General features: G+C 39.8%; 2 protein-coding genes across 3 annotated transcripts; one reads left to right on the top strand and one right to left on the bottom strand.

The window, feature by feature from the left end:
* The first annotated feature begins 905 nt into the window (after positions 1-905).
* Positions 906-19604, top strand: LOC117321520 (mitoguardin-like). Of its 2 annotated transcripts, XM_033875949.1 has the most exons (13): positions 906-981; positions 2067-2384; positions 2720-2908; positions 3430-3524; positions 4164-4382; positions 6218-6330; positions 12665-12737; positions 13388-13474; positions 14509-14607; positions 15954-16088; positions 16415-16468; positions 18472-18588; positions 19034-19604. In XM_033875949.1, the coding sequence occupies exons 2-13, from the start codon at positions 2153-2155 to the stop codon at positions 19166-19168; spliced, it is 1548 nt and encodes a 515-aa protein (XP_033731840.1). In that variant the 5' UTR covers positions 906-981; positions 2067-2152; the 3' UTR covers positions 19169-19604. The 2 variants fall into 2 exon arrangements, with proteins under 2 accessions (XP_033731840.1, XP_033731842.1); XM_033875951.1 differs by having other exon boundaries at positions 925-2384.
* Positions 19605-20157: 553 nt separating this feature from the next.
* Positions 20158-21702, bottom strand: LOC117342074 (filaggrin-2-like). Its single transcript, XM_033904052.1, has one exon. It carries the CDS (start codon positions 21700-21702, stop codon positions 20158-20160), a length of 1545 nt encoding a protein of 514 aa, XP_033759943.1.

Here is a 21702-nt window from a genome sequence, read left to right as displayed (position 1 = left end):
TGCCATTTATCTTTTTTAATGATATTTCTTGTTTATAAATATACCAGGTATAATTTTTAATAGAATAAGCACTAAAGTTAGTTTAAATCTAAATTTCCAAAAATTAATTTTGATTAAAGGATTTTACAGAAGATGCTGACTCTCTCAGAACACCTGGTCTTATTCTCTATATCCTCAGGGGGTTCTCCCCGCAAATCTATATTTTTGGTTCAAATTTTGTCGCTTTATCGATGTTGAAATTAAAAGTATGGTTTCATTATCATGTTGGTAATCTCTGCTGTTTCAATGAATTATTTTGGACAATATCTTTAAACCAAAGGTGTCAATGTGTCACTTGCTCAATGTTTCCTCATTGATTAATCACAAAACTGTTCAAAGGTAATGATGAAAGTACACATACATTGAATTACATGCCAACCTGAACTTTAGACTGGTTTAAACATTTTATTTGTAATGTATGTCTAGTTTTATTCCTGATCTTTCAAACATTTAAACAAAGAAAAGAATAAATTTTATAATGAAATAAATTGGGCGAAACAATACGGGGTGATACAATGATCTGAAGAAATGTTATTAAAAAAAACAAAATGATTGAATAAAACTTAGAAATTTTAATACATATCCTTATTAGCTGTGAATATTATCAATATATCAAATTGTCTAATATTGCGAAGAAGATATATGTACGAAAGAAATGTGACCAAGGTTTGTTCAGACTTTAGAAAAATAGTACTACCAAAAATAACATATTCGTTTTTATGAATTTGTGTTAGGACTATACAGTTTTGGTGGAAGTATTATAAATTATGTTTATTTTTTCCGGAAATAATGCTATCCGTCTTCTTTATTATTTAACTTTTATTCGAAACTACGAACATGTGCTTTTGCTAGCTTTACTTGTCAGGGAGCAGTCATTGCATTTGTTTGCTGACGACAGAAACTGATAGAACAATGTTGCTGAAACTGAAACCGGAATATCTGGTACATTGTATGTTAAACATTCAAACCTGATGGATTTTAGAAATGATATAGTAGTATGCTTGCTTCAGACTCGTATTATTCATTTAAGATGATGAATTAAGGCATTACGAACTCTTTCATTATTTGACTTTCAACTCGTTCAACTGTTCACATAGTTTAAACTCTGTCCGTCTCGGGTTTAGAGTAACCTAACTTTCATACCTACATGCCAAGTGTCTTGACATTAGCATACCGGCAAAGATAATATAGTAATTGCATACTTATTGTAACCCAGATCCAGGTATTCATTTGCTAAAAGACACAAAATGTATGGAAATGTGTTGTGATATTTCAATTTCAAACACAGGATCTCCAAAATCTAGACAGACACTCTGACTAATACTAACTAACTTTCCCGACTACTTGTTGTCAAAGGAGATAATCAATAAAGTATAAGTCAACTTGGTAGTTGCTTATAAGACATCCAATTCTAAAAGTAGAGAGTTTGGACGACCTTACCAGCTTAATCCAGTGGATTTGTCTTTTGGAGATTTTTACAGGTCAATTTACCAACCCATATAAGATTTTTTAAATGGACAATAAAACATCAGAATCCTTATTCTGCTCACTTAAAACGAAAGTAACCTTTATTTATTGTTGTTTACATTGTTAACAAGCAACATAAGATATATAGAGCTTTATTACAATGCCGCTGAGGGAACAAATATTGTTTTGAATGTTGGAGGAAAACCCACGGGGGGAAAGCCAACGTGCCATCGGTGGGGAAACAACAAACCCAACAGACATCACCCCCTGCTGCCAGCGCGGCTTGAACCCACGTTCTAGGGGAGAGTGATCTAAAGCTCACACATGACTGTACTGACAGCTAGCTGTTGTGAATTTTCCTTTATCCTAGTGGTATGATACATGTCTGCTTGCATTGGAGACTAAGAGTTCGCTAGTTTGAGGCCCTGCAGAGTATTTTTCATTACTCCTACCTATTACACAGTGTTGAAATGTGGCCAGGATTCTATTGTGCATCTGTCTATCAAAACTGTTTTGAATGCATATATTGAATTGTATTTAATTGATTTGTTGCTTTTCAGAAATTCTGTGGAGCAAAATGATGACAAGATTAATTGAAAATACAAGATTTATTGAAAATACAGAGGTTGACTAATATAAACACACCATGTCTTTGAATAAATTATGGGTGCTGCCATTCACAAAATTTACTCTGCCAACAAGTCTGAGAGTTAAGTCCACAGCCCAGGTGACTACCATTAGTATACTTGCGGTGATCGGATTGATTTTTTACTACCGCCGATGGAAGGACAAACAAAAGGATCAACCGAGAAAGGATGAGGGGAAGGAACAAAATGAATCTGGTGGCAAGACATTGTATTCAAATAGTCCTAATGGAGGTACTTTGCTACTCTAAGTTAAATATGACAATATCATTATGTACAACTTTCAGTATTTTGATTTATAAATGTACATTTAACAAAGTAGTACATTTGTATATGAGATCATTTAGCAGTTACAAATGTAAATTAAGTACAACTGAGAAATATTTATAGAAAAGATGCATTTTTCAGACCAGTCCCAACTGTTAATTGTGAGCTTTTGTTTTTACTGGTACCCTCTGTATATATAAAGGATGGTTATGCTATAGGTATTGTCTTTAGTTTATCACAAATCATTAACAGGAAATACAGAATAATAGTCGCTTTGGTACATTTTTTCTTCGTATGTGCAGATGTCATGATGGGCCGCTTGCGAAGAGCCGACAGCCCAGGTGGGAGTTCAAACCGCTCCATATCATTATTGAGGACCAAGTCTCTGTCAGGATCTACATCGAGTCTAGGGGCTGTATCTACTACTTCCACCATCACCCATCCTGTGGTGGATACCACCAACTACGGACCGGTACAGCTGTGTTCTCTAGGTAATACTTACACCAGTAGATATATACAGCTGTGTTCTCTAGGTAATAGTTACACCAGTAGATATATACAGCTGTGAGGAAGGCTTTGGGTTCTGTCCCCTGGCTGAGACATACCAGAGTCTTTAAAAATGGTAGTTGCTACTCTTGCTTAGCGTTCAGCATATTTGGAGTGGAACGACTGGTTCGCCCGTTGTCAGTATAATGTGACTGCGTGGGGTGTGCTGCTGGGTGTCTTCGGCAGTATGCTTCAGTGAGGTAGCACTATAAATCAGCAAAAGTTCCGGCCTATCACAAGGAGACTTAACACGAACATACCACAGCCTCCCAAAACACACATACGCACTCACCACACGCATGCATGTCGCACACACGGGAAGCCGTCCTTAAATGACCTTAGCGGTTAATAGGACGTTAAACAAAATAAACCAAACCAAACTAAAGCTTTGGATCAGTACAGTTTTGGTTAATTGTTAATTGGATGAGTTAACTGATAAGGGTACAGTGAAATATCTATGCTTCAGGGTTTGAAACTCTGCAGCTGGCTGTCAAGTACTGGGAGGATGCTATGGTGAAACTCCAGAGTCCTGATGATACCAGCAAACCAACAGCAATATTGGTAAGTATTTCACTTTATTGGGCTACGACAGCATCCTTACATTGTCCACCACTAAAAATTTGCAGGTAAATATCCCATCTCTAAAGAATCTCTACAAACATTACTGCTAAATCAGCTCAATAGTTAAAATTGCTGAAACTACAAATAATTCCAAATCTAAGACTGTTATATTTAGAAGTAGTATTTTCATGCCGCCACTATTTTTCCATCCTGTTTTGTTTGAGTTTCCAACCTTTCCTGAATCAATGACATCTTGAGAACCTCTAAACAGATTTGGTTCATATTTATACCATAGTATTACTATTATAACATCAGGTTTTACAGCATATCATATTCTGGTGGTTATTGGTCAAGGTTAAAGTTAACAATTGGCCCCTTCTGCGCTGGATGTGTTATGCCATAGGACGATGTAAATTTTCTCTGAAGTTTGATTGAATAGACAATTAAATTATTTGATTTAAAAATGTAGCCAAGTAAGGAATAAACTATCATAAAATAAACACAGTACACAACTCTCCACAAACAATACATTGTCACAGTTTATCTAGTGAAGATCGACACATTTATCATACAGTCTTAAACTTGATAAATAGTGATAAGGAAACATAATTTGTGATACAATGAGTTCTTACTGTTCAGGATCCAGACAATATTGCCCTTCACAGTCAACTTGACACACTCCTGGAGAATGCTTACAGACTGATTGACAGCTATGAACACCAGTGTGAGCGTCAGGCAGACCGTGTGGCATTTGACACCGCCATCGCTGCATTCACAGAAGTGGACAGAATGTCTGAGAAAAGGAGTTTGGATGCAACATCTAGTAGTGACCAGGAGTCTTTTGTATCGGCCACTGATGTAAGGCTGGCTTCCTTGTTTGTATGCCCCCATTAGGATATGATTGAGGGTATATTATTTTTAAAGTGCTAAACTGTCTCCAACCATCTACAAATTAAGAAGATTTATAGAATTTAATTGTGAGATATGATATTTTGCATTGAAAAACTCTTTGGATCAAACATCATTAGTCAAGTGAAAAATAGAATTCTCGCTTTATATATATTTTTTGAACTATTGAAATTTTGTATTTACCCCCAATTTTTCTGTTTCACAAATATTCTCTAGTGATTTGATTATCTCCCTTTAATGCAACATCATAACTGCTACCTCTAGGGTTGCAGCTTGAGTTGTGATAACTTCTTTTCTTTGTGGACTAAAATACAAATATATTGTATATCATTAGATCAGTTAGAATTGTCACAATATCTTATACACTTAGACCAGTTAGAATTGTCACAATATCTTATATACTTAGACCAGTTAGAATTGTCACAATATCTTATATACTTAGACCAGTTAGAATTGTCACAATATCTTATATACTTAGATCAGTTAGAATTATCACAATATCTTATATACTTAGACCAGTTAGAATTGTCACAATATCTTATACACTTAGACCAGTTAGAGTTGTCACAATATCTTATATACTTAGACCAGTTAGAGTTGTCACAATATCTTATACACTTAGACCAGTTAGAATTGTCACAATATCTTATACAATTAGACCAGTTAGAATTGTCACAATATCTTATATACTTAGACCAGTTAGAATTGTCACAATATCTTATACAATTAGACCAGTTAGAATTGTCACAATATCTTATACACTTAGACCAGTTAGAGTTGTCATAATATCTTATACACTTAGATCAGTTAGAATTATCACAAAATCTTATATACTTAGATTAGTTAGAATTGTCACAAAATCTTATATACTTAGACCAGTTAGAATTGTCATAATATCTTATACACTTAGATCAGTTAGAATTATCACAAATCTTATATACTTAGATTAGTTAGAATTGTCACAAAATCTTATACACTTAGACCAGTTAGAATTGTCACAATATCTTATACACCTGGACCAGTTAGAATTGTCACAATATCTTATATACTTAGACCAGTTAGAATTGTCACAATATCTTATATACTTAGATCAGTTAGAATTGTCATAATATCTTATACACTTAGATCAGTTAGAATTATCACAAAATCTTATATACTTAGATTAGTTAGAATTGTCACAAAATCTTATATACTTAGACCAGTTAGAATTGTCATAATATCTTATACACTTAGATCAGTTAGAATTATCACAAAATCTTATATACTTAGATTAGTTAGAATTGTCACAAAATCTTATACACTTAGACCAGTTAGAATTGTCACAATATCTTATACACCTGGACCAGTTAGAATTGTCACAATATCTTATATACTTAGACCAGTTAGAATTGTCACAATATCTTATATACTTAGATCAGTTAGAATTGTCATAATATCTTATACACTTAGACCAGTTAGAATTGTCACAATATCTTATACACTTAGACCAGTTAGAATTTTTACACAATATCTTATATGCTTAGACCAGTTAGAATCATCGCTTTATCAGAATTTGAATGACGTTTAAAACATACAGATCTTAATAGTATAATATTCACACAAATGAGTGTTCATCAGAGAAAATTAGTTCCTTAATATTGTACGCAACAATAATAAAAATCACCTACTCAACTGTTATCAGAAAAAATATCCAATTTATATTTTATAATATTTTTTGCTGAAAACAGATTGTTGATTGTATGTACGATGTCTGTATACACTTATTTGGTTCTATTATTTTACAGATGGCCAATTTATCGGACCTGGAGACTCACCGGGAAATGTTTCACCACTTACCATTGTATGAGGCCGGACTCCTGGAACTGAAGCATGGCTCAGTCACTTGTAGAACTCTGAGGTAACACAACAGTACATCAGGCCCCTGTCAGGGTATATGATGTCTGTAGGAATGGTAGAGACTGGCTCTGTTGACTGGGGATATGATGTCTGTAGGAATGGTAGAGACTGACTCTGTTGACAGAGGCATGATGTCTGTAGGATTGGTAGAGACTGGCTCTGTTGACAGGGGACATGATGTCTGTAGGAATGGTAGAGACTGGCTCTGTTGACAGAGGCATGATGTCTGTAGGATTGGTAGAGACTGGCTCTGTTGACAGGGGACATGATGTCTGTAGGAATGGTAGAGACTGGCTCTGTTGACAGAGGCATGATGTCTGTAGGAATGGTGGAGACTGACTCTGTTGACAGGGGACATGATGTCTGTAGGAATGGTAGAGACTGGCTCTGTTGACAGGGGACATGATGTCTGTAGGATTAGTAGAGAATAGGTCTGTTGACTTGGGACATGATGTCTGTAGGAATGGTAGAGAATAGGTTTGTTGACAGGGGACATGATGTCTGTAGGTATGGTAGAGACTGGCTCTGTTGACTGGGGACATGATGTCTGTACGATTAGTAGAGAATAGGTTTGTTGACAGGGGACATGATGTTTGTAGGATTGGTAGAGACTGGCTCTGTTGACAGGGGACATGATGTCTGTAGGATTGGTAGAGACTCGCTCTGTTGACAGGGAACATGATGTCTGTAGGAATGGTGGAGACTGACTCTGTTGACAGGATACATGATGTCTGTAGGATTAGTAGAGAATAGGTCTGTTGACAGGGGACATGATGTCTGTAGGATTGGTAGAGACTGGCTCTGTTGACAGGGGATATAGTGTCTGTAGGAATGGTGGAGACTGGCTCTGTTGACAGGGGACATGATGTCTGTAGGAATGGTAGAGACTGGCTCTGTTGACAGGGGACATGGTGTCTGTAGGAATGGTAGAGACTGGCTCTGTTGACTGGGGACATGATGTCTGTAGGTATGGTAGAGACTGGCTCTGTTGACAGGGGACATGATGTCTGTAGGATTGGTAGAGACTGGCTCTGTTGACAGGGGACATGGTGTCTGTAGGATTGGTAGAGACTGGCTCTGTTGACAAGGGACATGATGTCTATAGGAATGGTAGAGACTGGCTGTGTTGACAGGGGACATGGTGTCTGTAGGATTGGTAGAGACTGGCTCTGTTGACAGGGGATATAGTGTCTGTAGGAATGGTGGAGACTGGCTCTGTTGACAGGGGACATGATGTCTGTAGGAATGGTAGAGACTGGCTCTGTTGACAGGGGACATGGTGTCTGTAGGATTGGTAGAGACTGGCTCTGTTGACAGGGGATATAGTGTCTGTAGGAATGGTGGAGACTGGCTCTGTTGACAGGGGACATGATGTCTGTAGGAATGGTAGAGACTGGCTCTGTTGACAGGGGACATGATGTCTGTAGGATTAGTAGAGAATAGGTTTGTTGACAGGGGACATGATGTCTGTAGGATTGGTAGAGACTGGCTCTGTTGACAGGGGACATGATGTCTGTAGGATTGGTAGAGACAGGCTCTGTTGACAGGGGACATGGTGTCTGTAGGAATGGTAGAGACTGGCTCTGTTGACAGGGGACATGATGTCTGTAGGATTGGTAGAGACTGGCTCTGTTGACAGAGGACATGGTGTCTGTAGGAATGGTAGAGACTGGCTCTGTTGACAGGGGACATGGTGTCTGTAGGAATGGTAGAGACAGGCTCTGTTGACTGGGGACATGGTGTCTGTAGGAATGGTAGAGACTGGCTCTGTTGACAGGGGACATGGTGTCTGTAGGATTGGTAGAGACAGGCTCTGTTGACAGGGGACACGGTGTCTGTAGGAATGGTAGAGACTGGCTCTGTTGACAGGATACATGATGTATGTAGGAATGGTGGAGACTGACTCTGTTGACAGGGGACATGGTGTCTGTAGGTATGGTAGAGACTGGCTCTGTTGACAGGGGACATGGTGTCTGTAGGATTGGTAGAGACTGGCTCTGTTGACTGGGGACATGATGTCTGTAGGAATGGTAGAGACTGACTCTGTTGACAGGGGACATGGTGTCTTTAGGAATGGTAGAGACTGACTCTGTTGACAGGGGACATGGTGTCTGTAGGTATGGTAGAGACTGGCTCTGTTGACAGGGGACATGATGTCTGTACGATTAGTAGAGACTGGCTCTGTTGACAGGGGACATGATGTCTGTAGGAATGGTAGAGACTGGCTCTGTTGACAGGGGACATGATGTCTGTAGGAACGGCAGAGACTGGCTCTGTTGACAGAGGCATGATGTCTGTAGGATTGGTAGAGACTGACTCTGTTGACAGGGGACATGATGTCTGTAGGAATGGTGGAGACTGACTCTGTTGACAGGATACATGATGTCTGTAGGAATGGTGGAGACTGACTCTGTTGACAGGATACATGATGTCTGTAGGAATGGTGGAGACTGACTCTGTTGACAGGATACATGATGTCTGTAGGAATGGTGGAGACTGACTCTGTTGACAGGATACATGATGTCTGTAGGATTGGTAGAGACTGGCTCTGTTGACAGGGAACATGATGTCTGTAGGAATGGTAGAGACTGGCTCTGTTGACAGGGGACATGATGTCTGTAGGATTGGTAGAGACTGGCTCTGTTGACAGGGGACATGATGTCTGTACGATTAGTAGAGACTGGCTCTGTTGACAGGGGACATGATGTCTGTACGATTAGTAGAGACTGGCTCTGTTGACAGGGGACATGATGTCTGTAGGAATGGTAGAGACTGGCTCTGTTGACAGGGGACATGATGTCTGTAGGAATGGTAGAGACTGGCTCTGTTGACAGGGGACATGGTGTCTGTAGGATTGGTAGAGACTTGCTCTGTTGACAGGGGACATGATGCCTGTACGATTAGTAGAGACAGACTCTGTTGACAGGGGACATGATGTCTGTACGATTGGTAGAGACTTGCTCTGTTGACAGGGGACATGATGTCTGTACGATTAGTAGAGACTTGCTCTGTTGACTGGGGACATGATGTCTGTAGGAATGGTAGAGACTGGCTCTGTTGACAGGGGACATGATGTCTGTAGGAATGGTGGAGACTGGCTCTGTTGACAGGGGACATGATGTCTGTAGGAATGGTAGAGACTGGCTCTGTTGACAGGGGACATGGTGTCTGTTGGATTGGTAGAGACTTGCTCTGTTGACAGGGGACATGATGTCTGTACGATTAGTAGAGACAGACTCTGTTGACAGGGGACATGATGTCTGTACGATTAGTAGAGACAGACTCTGTTGACAGGGGACATGATGTCTGTACGATTAGTAGAGACTTGCTCTGTTGACAGGGGACATGATGTCTGTATGATTAGTAGAGACAGACTCTGTTGACAGGGGACATGATGTCTGTACGATTAGTAGAGACTGGCTCTGTTGACAGGATACATGATGTCTGTAGGAATGGTAGAGACTGGCTCTGTTGACAGGATACATGATGTCTGTAGGAATGGTAGAGACTGACTCTGTTGACAGGGGACATGATGTCTGTAGGAATGGTAGAGACTGACTCTGTTGACAGGATACATGGTGTCTGTAGGAATGGTAGAGACTGGCTCTGTTGACAGGATACATGGTGTCTGTAGGAATGGTAGAGACTGACTCTGTTGACAGGGGACATGATGTCTGTAGGAATGGTAGAGACTGACTCTGTTGACAGGGGACATGATGTCTGTAGGATTGGTAGAGACTGGCTCTGTTGACAGGGGACATGATATCTGTAGGATTGGTAGAGAATAGGTCTGCTGACAGGGGACATGATGTCTGTAGGATTGGTAGAGACTGGCTCTGTTGACAGGGAACATGATGTCTGTAGGTATGGTAGAGACTGGCTCTGTTGACAGGGGACATGATGTCTGTAGGAATGGTAGAGACTGACTCTGTTGACAGGGGACATGATGTCTGTACGATTAGTAGAGACTGGCTCTGTTGACAGGGGACATGATGTCTGTACGATTAGTAGAGACTGGCTTTGTTGACAGGGGACATGATGTCTGTATGATTGGTAGAGACTGGCTCTGTTGACAGGGGACATGATGTCTGTAGGAATGGTAGAGACTGACTCTGTTGACAGGGGACATGATGTCTGTATGATTGGTAGAGACTGGCTCTGTTGACAGGGGACATGATGTCTGTAGGTATGGTAGAGACTGGCTCTGTTGACAGGGGACATGATGTCTGTACGATTAGTAGAGACTGGCTCTGTTGACAGGGGACATGATGTCTGTACGATTAGTAGAGACTGGCTCTGTTGACAGGGGACATGATGTCTGTACGATTAGTAGAGAATAGGTTTGTTGACAGGGGACATGATGTCTGTAGGAATGGTAGAGACTGGCTCTGTTGACAGGGGACATGGTGTCTGTAGGATTAGTAGAGACTGGCTCTGTTGACAGGGGACATGATGTCTGTAGGAATGGTAGAGACTGGCTCTGTTGACAGGGGACATGGTGTCTGTAGGATTGGTAGAGACTTGCTCTGTTGACAGGGGACATGATGTCTGTAGGAATGGTGGAGACTGACTCTGTTGACAGGATACATGATGTCTGTAGGATTAGTAGAGAATAGGTTTGTTGACAGGGGACATGATGTCTGTAGGAATGGTAGAGACTGGCTCTGTTGACAGGGGACATGATGTCTGTAGGAATGGTAGAGACTGACTCTGTTGACAGGGGATATGATGTTTGTAGGATTGGTAGAGACTGGCTCTGTTGACAGGGGACATGATGTCTGTAGGATTAGTAGAGAATAGGTTTGTTGACAGGGGACATGATGTTTGTAGGATTGGTAGAGACTGGCTCTGTTGACAGGGGACATGATGTCTGTAGGAATGGTAGAGACTGGCTCTGTTGACTGGGGACATGATGTCTGTAGGAATGGTAGAGACTGACTCTGTTGACAGGGGACATGGTGTCTGTAGGATTGGTAGAGACTAACTCTGTTGACAGGGGACATGGTGTCTGTAGGTATGGTAGAGACTGGCTCTGTTGACAGGGGACATGATGTCTGTAGGTATGGTAGAGACTGGCTCTGTTGACAGGGGACATGGTGTCTGTAGGATTGGTAGAGACTTGCTCTTTTGACAGGGGACATGATGTCTGTAGGAATGGTAGAGACTGACTCTGTTGACAGGGGACATGGTGTCTGTAGGTATGGTAGAGACTGGCTCTGTTGACAGGGGACATGATGTCTGTAGGTATGGTAGAGACTGGCTCTGTTGACAGGGGACATGGTGTCTGTAGGATTGGTAGAGACTTGCTCTTTTGACAGGGGATATAGTGTCTGTAGGAACGGCAAAAACTGGCTTTGTTGACAGAGGATATGAGGTCTGTAGGATTGGTAGAGAATAGGTGTGTTGACAGGGTACATCATGCCCGATACGTTATGTGGAATTGGAAAATCATCTTGATGTAGCAGGGCTCAAAATTCTTTTTTTAGTTGCTATGGCACCTCAAATTCAACATTGGCGACCAGTTATTGACCTATAAGGCGCCTGCATGGCCTCTAAATTATTTTTGTATAATTTGTGATTGTGTTAATCTTTCAAAGGTTACAGTCAAGAGATCTTATACTGTACTAAGGTTACAGTCAAGAGATCTTATACTGTACTAAAGAATTTTTTTAAAATTTTTTTTTTAAAGTAAAGACAACTTGGCCGCGACTTACTATTCTAACTGGAGCCTAGATTTTATTACTTTGTAGCCAAATAGGCCACCTGGTAAAAATATCCACTAAAATATACACATAGGACAGAGAATGATAAATCTGTCTCATATAAGATAACCTGTTTGTTGATAGTTCATGAACATTGATGGTTAAATTTCTCTTAATTTGTATTTAGTTGAGAGTTCCTCCTGGTAACTGTGACTGTTTTGCATTATTTCATGTCCTATCAACAGCTGTGGTAATTTAAGGAAGGCCTCCTGTGTGTGAGATGCATGCATATTTAGAATGTTTGTTTCGGGAGGCTGTGCTATGTTAGTGTTTGTATCCTTGTGATAGTGTGTAACTGATGGCAACTTTATAGTGCTACCACACTGAAGTGTACTGCCGGAGACACTCAGCAGGACACCCAACCCGTTCACATTAAACTGACAACTGGCGACCAGTCGTCCCATTCCTTAAATGCTGAGCGCTAAACAGTAGTGGCAACTACCATTTAATAGACCGTGGTATGTCTCGGCTAGGAGACAGGGCCCATTGTCTTCATTTTTTATGATAATTATAATTGTCAATTTGTCTTCAAAATATAACAATCCTTTATTAATTCTGTATTATCTGTGACAGGACAGAGATGACACAGTGTATGTCGGACACAGAGTTCCTGGCCAAACTTCACTGCATCAGACTGGCTCTAGATGTAAGTAATGATGTAATTTATATATGCTTCAGGTTTACGTTAATACAGTAAAACACATTTAGTACGAACATGCTTATAGTGATTTTATGGATATTGCGAACTGATTCTGATTTCCCACCTATTCTCCCTCTTACCTCTATGTAATTCTATAACTATATTGCGAATTTCACATAGCGAAATATTGTCTATAACGAAATAATTTAGCAGTCCCGTCAGCTGAAATTTTGTGTTATTTTAACAATATAGTACATATCCATCTTCCGGAGTTGGAAAGTCGTGCCCTGCTGGTGAAGACCGGCAGGAAAAGTTATAACTGACTTAAAATAATTGCATCGCTTTTAATTTGTACTTGTTTGTTTGTATTTTTATTTTAATATTTTCATACAACGAAGTTTTTAGGCAAAAAACAATAAAATTTGTAATACACGTAATACGAACTATATACTACCAATATAACGAACTGATTCAGTTGGTCCCCTGGGATTCATTATAAACTTGTTTTACTGTACAACGTTTACGGAAATTTCTGAAACTTTTTAATGACCACACTGATTTGAGATAGCGAGGTTGGATTGTATTGTTATCTCTAGTTTGTTATATACAAGTGTAGCTGCTGTATCACTCACTTAATGTTTTTTTTTACATCGCAGGTGGTATTCCAGACACCAGAAAATAGAACATACTTTCATCAAATAGGTCAGCAGCTGTTGGCAAGTTTCCTCATCAAAGCTGACAGAGTAAGTAGTCTCTCTGGGATCTTTGTCACTTTCGGTGATACATCCAACAATCTGTTTGGTCTCAGCATTTCTCTTGAAATGACTTCTTCTCAAGAAGCAATAAAGCTATACTACTGAGCCCATAGTCAAGTAGGATGAAGGGCTTTCAAGTTTGTTCAAATGACATAGACCCAAAGAAACTGGTGTCAAATATGTTATAATCTTACAATAAATTCTTCTGAATAACTAAGGGACTATGAGATCATAAATATGGTAAACATGCTCATGCTGGGAAGGAGGGTTATTCCATTCATCCTCCATCAAGGTCACAGAGGTCAGTTGTGTTAAACTCAGTAACACAACTGTCAAAGTTTGTGATATATCACAAATATAGATTTTCATCGATACACTAATAGAATGAAAAGAATGAGGGGTATTAGATTTGTGATCCACTTTAGAAGTGGCATGAGTACAATCTTTCAGAAATTTTCTCCTCATAGTCTGCATAACAATATCTTTTCTGAGATGTCCTGAAAATTTAACATCAGTTAGGATGAGTAACCTGATGTGTTGTTTCCCCTTGATTGCTAGTTGTGCATGTTCAGTTTCGAGTATGATGGGGGGAAAAAAGAAAATGGCTGGCAGGTAGTCATCTTCCATTTTGACAGTTGAAGTTTGTTATCATTATATTTGGAGAAATACTGGAATGCTATGATTCAAAGCTTATGTGTAGGTTCCCCTCAAACTCTTGTATTAATTGAATTTTTTGTATTGCTATTTCTCAGAAATGTCTTGATGGACCTTTCTCAGATTTCATATGTAGGCTCCCATTGTTTTTAGATAATTAAGGGGAAATGTGAAAAGATGAGAAAAGTTAATAACAATCCATATTCATTTTGGTCTACATGCTTCAGCTTATCACAATAGAGATGTAGGTTACAATTGTAAACAAGATCAATTCATACTGTATCAAAGTCAAATAGAATACATACAAGTTGTGATGAACCCCTACATTGTAAAGATTATCTGTTTAATCAATTTGCTCTCTTTACCAGGACACTGACGACTTCAATCAGGCCTTTGCTAACATGATGGACTTTGTTGGAGATGCCAGTAACTGGGGCACAATTGAGGAGGAACTAAGAGGAAGAGGGGTAAGGGTCGAGAGGAAGAGGGGAAAGGGGCGAGGGGACAAGGGGTAAGGGTCGAGAGGAAGAGGGGTAAGGGGCGAGGGGACAAGGGGTAAGGGTCGAGAGGAAGAGGGGAAAGGGGCGAGGGGACAAGGGGTAAGGGTTTAGAGGAAGAGGGGTAAGGGTCGAGGGGACAAGGGCTAAGGGTTGAGGGGAAAAGGGGTAAGGGGCGAGTGGATAAGGGGTAAGGGTTGAGAGGAAGAGGGTTAATGGCCGAGATGACAAGGGGTAAGGCCCAAGTGGACAAGGGGTAAGGGTTTAGAGGAAGAGGGGTAAGGGTCGAGAGGAAGAGGGGTAAGGGTTGAGGGGAAGAGGGGTAAGGCCCAAGTGGACAAGGGGTAAGGGTTGAGGGGAAGAGGGGTAAGGGGCGAGGGGACAAGGGGTAAGGGTCGAGAGGAAGAGGGGTAAGGGGCGAGGGGACAAGGGGTAAGGGTTTAGAGGAAGAGGGGTAAGGGTTGAGGGGAAAAGGGGTAAGGGCAGAGTGGATAAGGGGTAAGGGTTGAGAGGAAGAGGGTTAATGGCCGAGATGACAAGGGGTAAGGCCCAAGTGGACAAGGGGTAAGGGTTGAGGGGAAGAGGGGTAAGGGTCGAGGGGACAAGAGGTAAGGGTCGAGGGGACAAGGGGACAAGGGGTAAGGGCCGAGTGGACAAGGGGTAAGGGCTGAGTGGACAAGGGGTAAGGGTTGAGGGGAAGAGGGGTAAGGGTCGAGGGGAAGAGGGGTAAGGAGTGAGGGAAACGGGGGTAAGGACAGAGAGGAGGAGGTATAAGGGGTGAGTGGAAGAGGGTAAAGAGCTGTGGAGACAAGGGGAAAGGCAGAGGGGAAGATGGGTAAAGGTGAGGAAACAAGGGTTAAGGGCTGAGGGGAAGAGGGGTTAAGAGCGAGGAGGCAAGGGGTAAGTACAGGAGCACAAAGGTTAAAGGTTAGGAGACAAGGAGTAAGGGCTGATGGAACAATATTTAAGGCTGATAGGACGAGGGGTTAAGACTATAAGGGGATGAGTGTAAGGTACTGAAGGATGCAGGGTAAAGGCTGGGTAGGAATGAGTACTGAGGGGGCAAGTTGAAGAATGGTGGATGAGTTGTAAGGTCGGAAACATAAACAGGATCCTTTGGCATATCTTGAATGGCATCTCAGAAATTAAGGAAGATCCTTTTTGATTTCTCTCTTTCAAAAGGCTATAGGGACAACTTAAAATAGAACCTTGTACAGGTGTTTGTATAGCTATTCTGATGTAAATAGGCTGTTAGGTGGATGTTATATCATGATCTTCACCTAGGTGTTAAATGATATATTAACCTCTAATTGCAGGTGAAATGTTTCTCATTTTATGACATTGTCCTTGATTTTATTGTGATGGATGCATTTGATGACCTGGCCAATCCTCCATCATCTGTTATCACTGTAGTACAGAATCGCTGGCTGTCGAACGGCTTCAAAGAGACGGTAGGTAGCATTTGATGCTTATCATATGTAAGAGGAGTGAGCTCGAGGAACAGTATTTTGAATTCATCATTTGTTATCTCTTGAAAAAATAATGATATATCAAGAGATGGCTGGTTTTGTTCAAAAGTGTAACATGGTGAGGAGACTTGTTGAATAAATATTTAAACTTGAAGCAGATAAATGTGTTTTAGGAGCAGTAGAAATCCTGTAAAAGTCATGCAGAAGAAAATTCACCAGATTTATATTAATCTGCAAAGTCACTTGTCGTTGTTATGTATTCTGTATTGCCATGATATCATAAACAATTGGGTGGCATTCTGTTGTAGGCACTAGCCACAGCTGTTTGGTCCGTGTTAAAGGCCAAGCGACGGTTACTGAAGGTGAGTTGTCTGCCCATGACTAGTGACCATCACATAAATTGTGTTACAGTTTATGAACATCTATTTTTGACTATCGTGATTCATTATTATTTCATTTGTAACATAACAACTTCCATCACATAACATTAGAGGAAAGCTAAGTGTAAATACTTCAGTATTTTAGATGTTTAATCAGGCTGAGAAAATATTGTTTTTAAGATAAAATTCAGACTGAGGAAATATTGTTTTCAATATAGAAGTCAGGCTGAGAAAATGTTATTTTCATTTATGTTAATTCTATCTGTATTGTAACTTGTTATATGTTATGTTAATTCTATCTGTTTTGATTCTATTGTATGAGATTTCCAACATTCCACAAAACAGTACTTGTTCTGTATCTAGATGCTAACAAATGGACTCATATTGGACATGATGTCTTTGTTAGTTTGAATACCATTGTACTAGACATCAATAAATATGTTATAGAGTCTGAATACCACATTACTAGACATCAATAAATATGTTATAGAGTCTGAATACCACAGTACTAGACATTAATAGATATGTTATAGAGTAGAGTCTGAATACCACAGTACTAGACATTAATAGATATGTTATAGAGTAGAGTCTGAATACCACAGTACTAGACATCAATAAATATGTTATAGAGTCTGAATACCACAGTACTAGACATTAATAGATATGTTATAGAGTAGAGTCTGAATACCACAGTACTAGACATTAATAGATATGTTATAAGAGTAGAGTCTGAATACCACAGTACTAGACATTAATAGATATGTTATAGAGTAGAGTCTGAATACCACAGTACTAGACATCAATAAATATGTTATAGAGTCTGAATACCACAGTACTAGACATTAATAGATATGTTATAGAGTAGAGTCTGGATACCACAGTACTAGACATCAATAGATATGTTATAGAGTAGAGTCTGGATACCACAGTACTAGACATTAATAGATATGTTATAGAGTAGAGTCTGGATACCACAGTACTAGACATTAATAGATATGTTATAGAGTAGAGTCTGGATACCACAGTACTAGACATTAATAGATATGTTATAGAGTAGAGTCTGAATACCACAGTACTAGACATTAATAGATATGTTATAGAGTAGAGTCTGAATACCACAGTACTAGACATCAATAGATATGTTATAGAGTAGAGTCTGGATACCACAGTACTAGACATTAATAGATATGTTATAGAGTAGAGTCTGGATACCACAGTACTAGACATCAATAGATATGTTATAGAGTAGAGTCTGAATACCACAGTACTAGACATTGATAGATATGTTATAGAGTAGAGTCTGGATACCACAGTACTAGACATCAATAGATGTGTTATAGAGAAGAGTCAATTTTATACTGACCCTAACTACAATAATTAATAACTTTTCAAACTTATTCAGATGTTTTGTCAACTTTTTATATCGGTCCAAATTTTTACTGTTGATAGAATGTTGAAATAATTTGGACTTCATACAGGAAATAAAGGATCCTTAATAGGTCTTCATTTGATATGAGATTTTATGAAATGAGTCTTAAAAGTTTTTATTTTTTTCCAGCCTTGGTGAGTCAAAAAATTAAAACTTTAAGATCAGTTTCATGTGAAATGAAAAAATGATTATTTTTTATGTTTACTGCATGATAAATAGAATACATGATCGCCAAAATACAGCTTATATTTTAAGACACTGACTATGTATTCTCTGTATATTTAGCCATATCATATTGAATATGATCATGTTCATTTCATTCAAGGATTTTAATTTGTTTTATCATAAGCAGAAATTTGTATCAATTCTGTTCATTTGATGAAAGTTTTACTGAAGTAACTGTTCATTGAGGAGGAAGTATCCAGACATAGTCAATGGCTGTGTCATTTAAAAAGTCATTTATAATTGAAATTGTACAAGTCATCTTGATGTTAGGTAACAAAACCGTTACCGATGTTAAGATTAGATCAATAATCTGCTGTATTTTCATTGCCAGTTCTCTGACGGGTTTATTTCCAAGTTTTACTCTATAACGGAACACACCAGTCCAGTATTGGCATGGGGCTTTCTGGGACCAGAGTCGGAACTCAAAGATTTGTGTTACTGTTTCAAAGTGAGTACCCATCATTTGTTTTATCATACATGAGGATGATTTGAGGGTGCGAGCCTGAAACTACCTCAAGTGTTTCAACTTACTTATTAAAAAAACTCTTCTGATCAACGTAATATTGGGCATATCATGGCCTATACTTAATCATAAAAATATTGAAATCACTGGATATTTTCATTGTTTTTGATCAAACTCAGAATTTCAAAATCAAGAATTTTAGAATATCATCCTTTAAACATGAATAATTAGATAACTAAATAAGATTCAGTGCTTTTTACTTAATGACCAAATAAAATTGCCTGTCATCCTTAATTATGAAGGCCAATTACAAATTTTACTGTTTTTCATCTCTGTAAGCTGGTAGTACTAAAGGGACATTTTTAATGTATACTGCTAACTGTGATCTTGTATAAGGTTTATATATTCATACATTTTTTTTTTATTTCAGGATCTGGTTTTGGGTTTGATAAGAGACATTTTTAGTTTTGAGAAATCTCGTTATACCACTGTTGAAGATTTGGGCGAAGACATAGTGAAGTTGACAAGGCAGCGTATGGAGGACGCTTCCCAGTTGTTAACATGACCACATCTGTAACATTTCTGTGATATTCGTTTACATAACTCTGATGGAACCAAATATTAATGTGGAGTGAAACTCACAAGGATATGTCTCATAAAATGTTATATAACCCCACTCAATAGATAGAGTGTAAAATAGTCTCCATCATCTGTTCTCCTGTAGTAAGAAGCTTGAGTAGAGTATATCATATTCACTTTTGATCAAACTTAGTGTATAGTTTTAGGTTGGAAGGGTCCAGTAGTGCATAGGATACCGCACTCTTCTTTTGCCAAGACAATCTCGGTTTGATTCTTCACTCAAAAGTGAAAATGTTGGTTTTCTATGGGTTCCACAGTTTGGAGGTCCCCTGCCTGACTATGTGAGTTTTTAGCTCACCGGGTACGAGTAACTGTGATCTAATACTGTAACCCCTGCGGCTGCGTCTTGGTCGGCGTCCCACCCCACTTTAAAGTTTTTGGGATCAGTCTTTTGAAAGCTTCTAAGTCCAAAAGAATACACCTCACACCCTTCTGATTTGGTTTATACATTCATTAGAGATCTAGGAGTGATGTTATGGCAAAGTCATGCAGAACAAATTGTGATTTTTTTGCATTTTACCATTTTGTGGACTTAACTTTTTTGGCACCAAAACTCACTTTAAAGTTTTGGGGATAAGTCCAAAAGTATGCTCTGACACCCTTCTAATTTGGTTTATTCATTCAATAGAGGTACAGGAGTGATGTTATGGCAAAATCATGCAGAAAAAAAAAATGTGATTTCTTTTGGCATTTTAGCATTTAGTGGACTTAAGTTTTTGGCACAAAAACCCTCTTTAAAGATTTTGGGGGTAATTTTTAAAAAGTTTGTAAGTCCACACCCTTCTTATTTGGTTTATACATCCATTAGAGGTCTAGGAGTGATATTATGTGACGTACAATTTCAAAATGACATGTTTATACATACATAAAAAATGATTGTATAGTGTGATGGCTGCCGCCGGTGAGCTTTCGCAATCATTGATTGCACTTGTTTTTTGGTTCCACAGTGTGGGGGTAACCAGTCTGACCATGTGAGTTTTCTATGGGTACCACAGTGTGGGGGTAACCAGTCTGACCATGTGAGTTTTCTATGGGTACCACAGTGTGGGGGTAACCAGTCTGACCATGTGAGTTTTCTATGGGTACCACAGTGTAGAGGTCACTGGTCTGACCATGTGAGTTTTCTATGGGTACCACAGTGTAGAGGTCACTGGTCTGACCATGTGAGTTTTCTATGGGTACCACAGTGTAGAGGTCACCAGTCTGACCATGTGAGTTTTCTATGGGTACCACAGTGTGGGGGTCACCAGTCTGACCATGTGAGTTTTCTATGGGTACCACAGTGTAGAGGTCACCAGTCTGACCATGTGAGTTTTCTATGGGTACCACAGTGTGGGGGTCACCAGTCTGACCATGTGAGTTTTCTATGGGTACCACAGTGTGGGGGTAACTAGTCTGACCATGTGAGTTTTCTATGGGTACCACAGTGTGGGGGTAACTAGTCTGACCATGTGAGTTTTCTATGGGTACCACAGTGTGGGGGTCACCAGTCTGACCATGTGAGTTTTCTATGGGTACCACAGTGTGGGGGTAACTAGTCTGACCATGTGAGTTTTCTATGGGTACCATAGTGTAGAGGTCACCAGTCTGACCATGTGAGTGTTCTATGGGTACCACAGTGTGGGGGTAACCAGTCTGACCATGTGAGTGTTCTATGGGTACCACAGTGTGGGAATAACTAGTCTGACCATGTGAGTTTTCTATGGGTACCACAGTGTGGGGGTCACCAGTCTGACCATGTGAGTGTTCTATGGGTACCACAGTGTGGGAATAACTAGTCTGACCATGTGAGTTTTCTATGGGTACCACAGTGTGGGGGTAACCAGTCTGACCATGTGAGTTTTCTATGGGTACCACAGTGTGGGGGTAACCAGTCTGACCATGTGAGTTTTCTATGGGTACCACAGTGTGGGGGTAACCAGTCTGACCATGTGAGTTTTCTATGGGTACCACAGTGTGGGGGTAACCAGTCTGACCATGTGAGTTTTCTATGGGTACCGCAGTGTGGGGGTAACCAGTCTGACCCTGTGAGTTTTCTATGGGTAACACAGTGTAGAGGTCACTAGTCTGACCATGTGAGTTTTCTATGGGTACCACAGTGTGGGGGTAACCAGTCTGACCATGTGAGTTTTCTATGGGTACCACAGTGTAGAGGTCACCAGTCTGACCATGTGAGTTTTCTATGGGTACCACAGTGTAGAGGTCACCAGTCTGACCATGTGAGTTTTCTATGGGTACCACAGTGTAGAGGTCACCAGTCTGACCATGTGAGTTTTCTATGGGTACCACAGTGTGGGGGTAACCAGTCTGACCATGTGAGTTTTCTATGGGTACCACAGTGTGAGGGTAACCAGTCTGACCATGTGAGTTTTCTATGGGTACCACAGTGTAGAGGTCACTGGTCTGACCATGTGAGTTTTCTATGGGTACCACAGTGTGGGTAGCCAGCTGTCTGACCAT

Source organism: Pecten maximus, chromosome 2 (assembly GCF_902652985.1).
Source record: "Pecten maximus chromosome 2, xPecMax1.1, whole genome shotgun sequence".
In the NCBI taxonomy this organism is placed as follows: domain Eukaryota; kingdom Metazoa; phylum Mollusca; class Bivalvia; order Pectinida; family Pectinidae; genus Pecten; species Pecten maximus.
The sequence above is the reverse complement of the archived record's forward strand: the minus strand, read 5'-3'. Positions and strand labels throughout refer to the sequence as shown.

Bases quoted from the DNA above. Each gene is read 5' to 3' on its own strand.
- LOC117321520 (XM_033875949.1), top strand. From the start codon at position 2,153: ATGTCTTTGAATAAATTATGGGTGCTGCCATTCACAAAATTTACTCTG. The intron at 2,909-3,429 runs GTAATACTTACA...TCTATGCTTCAG, and splicing joins GGTACAGCTGTGTTCTCTAG to GGTTTGAAACTCTGCAGCTG. The intron at 12,738-13,387 runs GTAAGTAATGAT...TTTACATCGCAG, and splicing joins GCATCAGACTGGCTCTAGAT to GTGGTATTCCAGACACCAGA.
- LOC117342074 (XM_033904052.1), bottom strand. From the start codon at position 21,702: ATGGTCAGACAGCTGGCTACCCACACTGTGGTACCCATAGAAAACTCA.